The sequence below is a fragment of the Crocuta crocuta genome, unplaced genomic scaffold, assembly GCF_008692635.1.
Source record: "Crocuta crocuta isolate KB4526 unplaced genomic scaffold, BGI_CrCroc_1.0 scaffold273, whole genome shotgun sequence".
NCBI lineage: Eukaryota > Metazoa > Chordata > Mammalia > Carnivora > Hyaenidae > Crocuta > Crocuta crocuta.
The window spans coordinates 214,871-225,766 of NW_027529425.1; the positions used below are offsets into that span (position 1 = coordinate 214,871).

The following is a 10,896-nucleotide window of genomic DNA, read 5'->3' on the forward strand; positions in this document are numbered from 1 at the left end:
AATTTTTTTTAATGGTTTATTTATTTCTGAGAGAGAGAGAGAGCGAGAGTGAGCAAGCAGGGGCGGGTCAGAGAGAGACAGAGTCTGAAACAGGCTCCAGGTTCTGAGCTGGCTGTCAGCACAGAGCCCGACTTGGGGCTCAAACCCACAAGCTGTGAGACCATGACCTGTGCCAAAGTCGGATGTGCAACCGACTGAGCCACCCAGGCGCCCCAAAACAAAAACTTTTTAAATGGCTCTGACTCAGTAAATTGATTTTAAGACCCAGGAATTGATCACCATCCACTTTGATAAACGTTGCTTTCAGTGACTCTGGCTTGATAAACATGAGAAATCAGATCCTCTTACAAATATCCAAACTAAAAAATGCTTATTATCTGTGTGCCCAGTAATTCAGGGAGGAAACTCTCCTTTCCCACTGGAGCAGCCCACCAAGAGTCTAGAGGGCTCTGGACCACAGCTGCTTGGAACCATTCGGGCCCTGCAGGACCAGGAATCAAATGGAGTCCCTATCATTGAGCCTGACACAGAGGGGCTCCCATTCTTTGTTTGCTCCCTTCATCCTTAAATTCTCATCTTTCCTGTCCTGGGAACCGCCACCAGAAAGCCTGATGCTTCCTGAGTGTACAACCACACCCGCCACATTTTAGCAGACAGGACTGTACACCTTATCCACTTGGCCTTCCTCAGAGAGTAGAAGAAAATTTAAAGCAAACACTGGGATTCTCAGGTTTTTGCATTGCACTGTTGTTTGTTCTCTTATACCGTCCGTGTACTACGCTCTCAGGAAACACGTGGGGTCCCCTCCTGTACCTAAATACTTGTAAAGTTTCCTACTCTCCCTTTCCAGGCACACACAGCATATACATGGGGAGAGACAGCGGCAGGGGGGTAGCTGCATACTAACACAACTTAGTACTTTTTATTGTCGGTGACAAAGCTTACAGACCACAGACTCAGGAAGACCCATGGCTTGGGCCCAACAAGAGACAATACTTTCCCCCTCAGTTCAGTCCTCTGGGCTGTAAGGGGGGGCAGGTTTTCTCCTACGTGGCTCTGGTAGGAGGTCCGTGGCCACACTCAGTACAAGGAGAGCCACATCTGAGCCTAGTTACAGGAGGGTAGGTGGACAACGTGGCCATCCTCATTTGGATTACTTGGGCGTAACCCTGAAAACACGGATGTGGATGGCCGAGTTGTTGCGGATGCGAGTCAGTGGCTCTCGTGTATCAGTCTCTGGTTCCAGCTCATCGACGAGCTCCACGGTGGAGGTATTGGCAGCTACCTGCAAGGACCCGAAACTGCCCGCCTGAAGCTGTAGGGCAATGTTGATGGCACGGTTGATGGCCAGCCCCAAGCCATGAATGTAGATCTCACTGCATGAGTTCTGACCCCGAGCCCCTCCGTCCAGAAGCTTTTGGCAGCGGGCCAGCTGGGCTTTAAAGTCAGTCTTCATGTTGACATAAATGTCATTGGGTCTCCGGGGCAGGCGGTGGGGGAGCCGCTTCCGAAGGGTGTACTCCACCGGGTCCAGCTCAGCCTCGGCGGCCCCGCGGGGCTCTCGGTTTTCCGCCATGCTGTGTGCCCTGACGCGGGGAAGGGAGGAGATCAGAGAGGTGCCAAGCGACTTCGCTTTCTTTCCTACCCCGTTTCCAGCCCAAAGAGTGCAGACAGGAGGGGGCGCATTCAACGCCCCTCTTCCCCTCCAGGCTCAGTCCCCTCCCATTCAAAGCGAGTTCGCGTTATCTCCCTTACCCGCAGTTCCTAGTCATCCAGGACATCACCCCCACCCTCAGGTCCCTCCACAGCCCCCTTCCCCCAAGCCTACACTCTCCAGTCCACGGTGCTCTCCCCGAACACGCGGCCCACTCCCAGCCGAGCCACTCAAGTTCGCGCCGACCCGCCTGGACTGAGGGTGCGGACCGCGACCCGCAAGCCCCAGGACGCGAAGAAAAGCGGTGCGTAACAGGATCGCGAGATTGCGGGCACCCGGGCGGCTCCCGACTCCTGAAAGGGCTGCCAAGTGCGCACGCGCGCCTCCACCCCCCCCTCCCCCCAGGCCCAGGTAATCCACGAATCGTTTTCCCGGCCTCCGTTCTCCCCGCCCCTTCGGGCGCTCGCGCAACTGCGCGACGTGTTTAAGTAACGCGAGAGAGCTGAGAGACAGACTCAACCACGTGTACGCCACGCAAGCGGGTGCGGGCGTTTGTACTAAGTCAAGTCTAGGGAGGGTCCTTTTTACTAGGCCGGTCCGAGTTCCTGGCCCACGGTGGGGGTCCTAAAGGGGAGAAAGAAGACTATCTAGGGACCTGAAGGATTTGGGNCACCCCCCCCCCCCCCCCCAGGCCCGGGTAATCCACGAATCGTTTTCCCGGCCTCCGTTCTCCCCGCCCCTTCGGGCGCTCGCGCAACTGCGCGACGTGTTTAAGTAACGCGAGAGAGCTGAGAGACAGACTCAACCACGTGTACGCCACGCAAGCGGGTGCGGGCGTTTGTACTAAGTCAAGTCTAGGGAGGGTCCTTTTTACTAGGCCGGTCCGAGTTCCTGGCCCACGGTGGGGGTCCTAAAGGGGAGAAAGAAGACTATCTAGGGACCTGAAGGATTTGGGGTAGGGGACTTCCAAAGACAACAGAAAGGGGTGCGAGTTAAAGAGAACGTGAAGGGGACTGTAGGCAAGTCTGGACTCCCGCGTACATCACGGTTCCTCTGGTCAGAGGAGGTGTGGTGTGGCAGAGTTGGCAGAGCTGATCTCCCGCCCGAGGTTCCTGCTGCCCAAAGACTGAATGGGGGATTGAGTGGTGAGGCTGGGCCCTGGGCAGAACCACGCCACCTCGGGACTACACTAGATCATGGGGACGCGTCCCTCTCCCCTATCACTTGCAAAGTCAGCCCTTGGGGACCCAAGTTACGACCCGTAGGCCCAGCCTTCACGGCTCCCCCAGAGCATGCTGACCTATCCACACCCCTCAACCTTTGCCCACCAGTTCATCGTCCTCTACCCACCACCCCCCACCCCCATTCCCGCCCCCAGCAGGGACGTGCGCCCCCTGGCGGGCAGGACGGGCCGGGGCCTGCGGGTTCGTGGCTCCCCAAGGACAATTGGGGAGGAGTTTACCCAGAATGGTATAGTTTCTGGAGGTTTCCCTTCAAAAATGACTTAGACCTGCATTAGGAACCTAGAACTACTCTCTGCTTGAGTTGCCCCAACACTTAAATAGGGATGATAATTCCTGTTTTGCCACCGTTAAAACCCAATATAACCTTGTAAACTGTTAAGCCTACACATGGCATTTTTATGACCCCACTTGACTGCAGGTTGGAAAGGGGTCAGGTTCTTGAGAACTTTTCTCCCAGCACATTTAAAGCCTGTTGTTCTCCCTTTAGCTTCAGATTCTTTCATTAATCACAAGTTTGCAGGTTTAGGTGAGGAGGAAAGGCTGGCTACAACTCTGTTCTGCCTCAAAAGTGACATCTGAGCTGAGTTTTGATGGATAAAGTTTTTCAGGGGACCAAGGAATATTCTAAATGGGATTTTGGGTTGTTTTTTTAAACATTTTTTAAATGTTTTATTTATTTCCTGAGAGAGAGAGACAGAACACAGCATGAGCAGGGGAGGGTCAGAGAGAGAGGGTATAGAATCTTAAACAGGCTCAGGCTCTCAGCTAGCTGTCAGCACAGAGCCCAACACCAGGCTCAAACCCATGAACTGTGAGATTATGACCTGAGCCAAAGTCAGACGCTTAACCCACTGAGCCACCTAGGCGCCCCTCTAAATGGGATTTTGAAAAGAGTGGGAGCGTAATCTAAGCTTCCTCAAGGAACTAGAAAATGAAGAGCCAAATAAAGCCAAAGGGAAAAGAAGTGAGGAAATAATAAAGAACAAAAATCAAACCGAACACAAAAACAATAGAGAAACTCAAAATAAAAGCTGGTTCCTTGAAAAGATCAATAAAGTTGATAAGCGTCTAGCAAGACTGAAAAAAAAGCCAGAACCAGAGACGGAAAACTCTGGTGCCTGTCTAGTTCAGTTTAGAGCATGCAACTCTTTTTTTTTTTTTAATTTTTTAAAATGTTTATTTATTTTTAGGAGAGAGAGAGAGACAGCGTGAACAGGGGAGGGTCAGAGAGAGAGGGAGTCACAGACTGAAACAGGCTCCAGGCTCTGAGCTGGCAGTCAGCACAGAGCCCGACGCGGGGCACGAACCCACGAACCGCGAGATCATGACCTAAGCGAAAGTCGGACACTTAACCGACTAAGCCACCCAGGCGCCCCTAGAGCATACAACTCTTGATCATGAGGTTGTAAGTTTGAGCCCCAGGTTGGGTGTAGAGATTACTTGAAGATAAAATCTTAAAAAAAAAAATCAAATTATGATTACCAGAAATGAAAGTGGGGTAATGAAAGATAGCCTCATATGCAAAAGATTCCTAGAGAATAATACAGGCTTGCCTTGGAGATACTGTGGGTTCAGTTCCAGACCACTGCAATAAAGTGAGTCAAATAAATTTTTTAGTTTCCCAGTACTTATAAAAGTTATGTTTATACCATACTGTAGTCTACTAAGTTTGCAATGACATTATATCTTTTAAAAAAGTACATATCTTAATTTAGAAATACTTTATTGATGGTGGCTCAGTCACTTAAGTGTCCTGACTTCGGCACAGATCATGATCTCAGGGTTAGTGAGTTCGAGCACAGAGCCTGTTTGGGATTCTTTCCTTCCCTCTCTCTCTGTCCCTTCCCCACCCCCTCTCTGTCTCTCAAAAATAAATGAACATTAAAAAAAAATACTTATTGCTGCAAAATGCTAACCATCATCTGAACTTTCAGTGAGTTGTGATCACTGATTACAGATCACCATAACAAATATAGTGAAGTTTGAAATATGAGAATTACCAAAATGACACGCAGACACAGACTTAACCAAATGCTATTGGAAAAGTGGTGCTAACAGACAGGATTGACACAAACCTCCAATTTGTAAAACGTGCAGTAAAACAGGGTATGCTTGTACAAACTATGTACACAAATTCAACAACTTAGATGAAATGGACCAATTTCCTAGAAAACCACAATCTATTGAACTTAGAAGAGATGCAATAGATCATCTGAATAGTCCTGTAACTATTGAAGTAATTACATTTATAGTTTTAAAAAACCTTTAGAAAAAGAAACATCTAGGTCCACGTGGTTTCACTGGTGAATTCTACCAAAAAAAAAAAAAAGAAAAAAGAAAAGAAATAACACAAATTCTACACAATCTCTTCTCTACAGAAGAGGAAGGAACATTTCCTAACTAATTTTATGAGGCCCAAACCAAAGATGATACAAAGAAAACTACATACCAGTATTTCTCATGAAAAAAAGGTGCAGGGGCACCTGGATGGCTCAGTTCGTTAAGTGTCCGACTTCAGCTCAGGTCCTGATCTCACAGTTTGTGGGTTCGAGTTCCGCATTGGGCTCTGTGCTGACAGCTAGCTCGGAGCCTGGAGCCTGCTTCAGATTCTGTATCTCCCTCTCTCTCTGACCCTCCCCTGCTCACGCTGTCTGTGTGTGTGTGTGTCTCTCTCTCTCAGAAATAAAAACATTAAAAAATTTATTTAAAAAGCTATTAAAAAAAGAAAAGGTGCAAAAATCTTCAACAAAATTCTAGCAAACTGACCCCAGCAGTATATAAAAAGAATGATATACCATGACCACGTAGAGTTGCTCCAAAGATGCCAGACTGGCTCAAAAAAAGAAAATCACTATCATTTACCGTATTAACAGGCTAAAGAAGACACTATATATGATCGTATCAAAGCAGGAAAAAACCATTTAACTTACTTTAGTATCCATTTATGAGAAAAACTCTCAGCAGAAAAAAGAAGAGAAGGGAGCCACCTAGCTGGCTCGGTTGGTGGAGCGTGGACTCCTGATTTCAGGGTTGTGAGTTCCAGAGTTCCGCACTACGTGTAGAGATTACTTAAAAAAAAAAAAGTTCCAAAAGAACACAAGGAACTTCCTCAACTTGCTAAAGAGCATCTACAGAAACCCTATGGCTACAATCATACTTAATGGTGTAAGACTAGACACTTTTCTCTTACAATCAGGAACAAAGCAAAGATGTCTTCTCTAACCACCCTCAGTGTTAAATTAACTCCCACCCAGTGCAATAAGGCAAGAAAAGGCTATGGTGTAATAAAGCAACGATTGGAAAGGAAGAAATAAAACTCTCTATTTGCAAATGACATACATAACTACTGGAAACTGAAATTTATTTATTTTTTTAACATTTATTTATTTTTGAGAGACAGAGAGAGATAGAGCATGAGTGCAGAAGGAGCAAGGAGAAAGGGAGACACAGAAACTGAGGCAGGCTCCAGGCTCTGAGCTGTCAGCACAGAGCCCAATGCGGGGCTCAAACTCACAGATAAGGTTATAATCTTGCGGTTCACGAGTTTGAGCCCTGCGTTGGGCTCTGTGCTGACAGCTCAGAGTCTGGAACCTTCTTCAGATTCTGTGTCTCCTTCTCTCTTTGCTCCTCCCCTCCTCATACTCTATCTTCTCTCACAAAAATAAATAAAACATTAAAAATTTTTAAAAAAGGAATTAAAAACTAACCCTGTGAAAGATCATGTTAGTAGAATGAAAAGAGAAGCCATAGACTGGGAGAAAATATTTACAAATTACACATCAGACAAAGGACTTGTATCCAGAATAGAACTCTCTAAACTCAAGAGTCAGAAAACAAACAACCCAATTAGAAAATGGGCAAAAGTCTTGAACAGACAGACGCTTAGACAAAGACAGTATAAGGGTGGCAAATATGCACATAAAATATACAAAATTGTAAACCATTGAGGAAACTCAAAGCCATGATGAGGCACCACCACAGGCCTATTAGGACTTCTAAAAGAAAAAAATCTTGACAACCAAGTATTGACAAGCAGGGAAACTGGATGTCTCACATACTGCTTGTGGGAATGTGAAATGGTCCAGCCACTCTGCAAAATAGTTGGGCAGTATCTTCTAGAACTAACCATACATACGCTTAGCCTACGACCCAGCAAGAACACTCAAAGGCATTTAAAAGCCTGTTCACCAATGTCCATAGTCATTTTATTGGTAACAGCTCCAAACTGGAAACAACCCAGGGGTCTTTTGATGGGTGAATGGTTAAACAAGCTTCTTAGCAATAACAGGTCGATCAAGAAGGTTTGATAGGCTGTTGGAAGCCTAGTTACATCATAGAATACCACGCTAAGCAGCTCACAGTTTCATGTGGAAGGCAAACAAGATGAGCAAAATGGTGAGACCCGTGCTAAATGGGGAGCATGTACAGGAGTCCCCAGGAAAAACAGCCAATGTGACCTTGAGGAGATCCAAGGTTTTCCAAAGGAAGCAGTGGCTAAGCTGAGATAGGAATATTTAGCAGTAGGGCTCATAGCCTGTGCAGTCCCTCCCGTTACAAAGGATAGGTCTGGAAAGACTGAGTATTGTGTTAAGGAAGAAGGAAGGAACTCACAAAGGATGAAGGAGTAGCTGGTGACGTAGGAGGAAAAACCAGGGAGTATGGTGTCTTGGAAACTAGGTGAGGAGAGCATTTCTTGGACGAGGGAGTGACCAGCTGTGTCTATGCTGCTGACAGGCCACATAAGATAATGGACCAGCAGGGGCACCTGGGTGGCTCAATCCATTACGCATCAATCAGACTTTGGGTCGGGTCATGATCTCATGGTTTGTGAGTTCGAGCCCTGCTTTGGGTGAGCGCTTTTTCTGCCTCTCCTTCTCTGCCTCTCATGGGGTTCTCTTTCTGCCCCCTCTCACTTGCACCCTCTCTCAAAAAAAAAAAAAAAATGGACTAGTGGATTCAGCAACATGTAGGTCATTGGTAACTTGACAATGCAGTTAGACTGAAAAACTTGGCTCGTGGCAGAAAATAATTCTGAATGCAGTAAATTCATTTTGAGGCCCATTTTGTCTGATAATTAACTATAAACAGTTTATGAACTCCATTGCTCCATTGGATATCTTTTCATGGGATCTAAAATGTGGTTTCTTTTTTTTCTTAATATTTTATTTATTTCTGAGAGAGAGAGAGAGAGAGAGAGAGAGAGACAGTGTGAGCAGGGGAGGGTCAGAGAGAGAAGGAGCTACAGAATCAGAAGCAAGTTCCAGGCTCTGAGCTGGCTGTCAGCACAGAGCCCAATGTGGGGCTCGAACCATGGACCGTGAGATCATGACCTGAGCCAAAGTCGGATGCTTAACCGACTGAGCCACCCAGATGACCCTAAAATGTGGTTTCTGAACTCTAACATCCAGATAAATATAAAGGTTCATGATTTAGGTGAGTTGAGGCCAGGCACCGTAGTAAACTGGCATGACATTAAGATGGCCCTTATCTTTTTTGCATTTCACTGAAGATAATCACTACTGAGGAATCTACCATCAGGAAAAAGGGCAAAATTTGGCTCTTTAGACCTACTTGAGACCTCCCTTTCATCTCAATTAATCATCTCACCAAATCTCTTTCTTTAGTTCAAAAACCTGCCAATTTAAAACAATACAGACCAAGGCATTTTACACCACGGCACCTGAATAAAGAAAAACATTTTAGGTCTCAGTGATTTTTTTGGTAATGTTCTCTTTCATTCCGTATGGAAGATACACAGTTCTGATTTCAGTTTCCTTTCTCAAAGAGGGTGCTTCACAGAGTCAAATTCCAATGTTTTCAGTGGCAGCAGCGGATCGTCTTCCCCAACTTTACAGCTGGGGGGAGAATACTTGGCTACAGTCACAAGTTGGAACACAAGGAACCTTCGGTGATCACTCCAATCTTGGACTCTGGAGTCTAGTCTGTGCTCCTTGCCAGGTTGCATCTAATGGGTGCTATTCTATTATCAAACACTGTTTTTTAAAGTTTATTTATTTGAGACAGAGAACACAAGCGGGGGAGGGAGGGGGGAGAGAGGGAGAGGGAGAGAGAGAGAGAGAGTAAGAGAGAGAGAGAGAATCCCAAGCAGGCTCCTCCACATTGTTCTCACAGAGCCCAACTTGGGGCTCAATCCCACGTACCATGAGATCATGCACAAGATCACAAGCTGAGCTGAAATCAAGAGTCAGATGCTTAACCGACTGAGGCTTCCTGGACCCCAGTTTTTAATTTCAATGGAACACAATTTATCAATTTTTCTCTTTTTTCCTGCATTATGAGATAAAATTGATAATCTTTTTTTTTCTTTAATAGATTGTGCTTTTGGTGTTGTGTCTAAGGACACATTTTTATGGTAACATTCAAAGCATTCAGCTGAAGTTCTGCTTTTCTTCTGACCCATCTTCTCCCATCAGCCTGGATTGTGGCTATTGTAAAGTTGACCCCCCACTTTTCCTAAACCCACTCCAAATCCAGCTTTCTTTCCAGTTGAGCAGACCCCCATGATACCCTACAGCTGCCAGTCCACAGAGGTCCCTCTGTTCCGGGTAGCATTTCTCCACCAAAATTTGCACTCCATCAAAATTTGCAATCTCACATTTGCTAATTAACTAAATTCGCTGCTATGACTTTACTCATTCTGAGATTAGGCTGCTGGGAATTTCAACCACCCAGGACACAATCTAGAAAGGTTAAAAAAACAAACAAAAAGCAAGGACAACAGCTTTTGAGTAAGAAAAAACAACTCATAAATAAGCTGATGAACTTTAGATGAAAAATTCTCACCCAAGCTTGGATTCTGTTGATACATTTTTATACACTGTTAACAATCAGAATATTGTGGACCCTGTGGCACCGGAAGCCCCTAGCAGCTAACATTGGTGGAGTACCTGCCCTGTGCCAAGCACTGTGTTAAGTGCTTTACTCTACAATCCAGGGATGGAAGAGATTATTTCCAAGGCTACAGGCAGTAAGGAATGGAACCCACACGGGAGCCCTTGCTTTAAAACAATTCCATTTTCCAGCCTGGGAGTAAGGAGCTAGACTGGCAACACTAAGAAATTCTGATTGCAAGAAAGTCAAGGGAACGGAAAAAAGCAGACACTAAAAACTACAAGTGCACAGAAGCCTGGGGAACCCTCAGTGCAGGAACAAAGGGCCTCTGGTAGCTCCTGAGGTCTGCGCTCCCATTATGGCACAACACAAGGGACTCAAGTTCCAAGTCTGACTTTATTTCTCCACGTCCTAAGAAGGATCACATTATGTTTGGTAACAGCTATTACAGGAATCTGGAAAGTAAAATACACATTCTGGAATAAATATTTAAGAAAAAAATAAAGGCAAAAACACCAGAAAACTTTCTCATCCTAAAAAGTTCAAGGATTCTGGAAAACCCCTTTTTTAAACAAAGGAGGTGTCAATCCACTGCTCACATTTGCATAGCAATTTCTCTCTTTTCACAGCCTTTCATATTCACCTATTTTAATTCTTTCAGCACTCCGGGAAGGAAGTGGAGTGGGGGCCAGGGGTAGGGCGGAGAACAGCAATAATACCTGACTGTTAAAGGAGAAACTGAGGCCCGAAGTTATCAACTGCTTACCCCAAAGTCTAGATAGAAACTCTAGGTCTCACCAGCCAGTGCTGCCTCGGACACTTTCCAAATGATTAGTTAGTTCCTCACTTATTTCATGTATCACAGAACGTCTGAGGAACACAACTCTGGATTAGAAATTGTCTCCTTCAATCCAGGCGGGCTTCCTGGAGGAAGCCGACTGGCGAGACTCAGGGCCCTGCGATGCCACCTGCGGCGGCCTCCGTCGCGACAGTCGCGCGTCACTTGCCTGGGGCCAGCTGGGGAGCGCCCCGGGGACCCCCATCCGCGGCCCGCTGCAGGCCCTGCGTCACGTGATGAGCCAGACCCCGGGTCACGTGCCGGGGGGGGGGTCGGGGCGGCGGACGTTGGGGCTCCCCGCCGGGCGC

At 46.5% G+C, this 10,896-nt stretch overlaps 1 protein-coding gene across 1 annotated transcript; it reads right to left on the bottom strand.

Annotated features, from left to right (window-relative positions):
* Positions 1-896: 896 nt before the first annotated feature.
* Positions 897-2,016, bottom strand: POP7 (POP7 ribonuclease P/MRP subunit). The gene is made up of 2 exons (XM_077758569.1): positions 1,829-2,016; positions 897-1,586 (listed from the first exon to the last, which is right to left on the bottom strand). Exon 2 carries the CDS (start codon positions 1,574-1,576, stop codon positions 1,154-1,156), a length of 423 nt encoding a protein of 140 aa, XP_077614695.1. The 5' UTR covers positions 1,577-1,586; positions 1,829-2,016; the 3' UTR covers positions 897-1,153.
* Between the last annotated feature and the right edge of the window lie 8,880 nt (positions 2,017-10,896).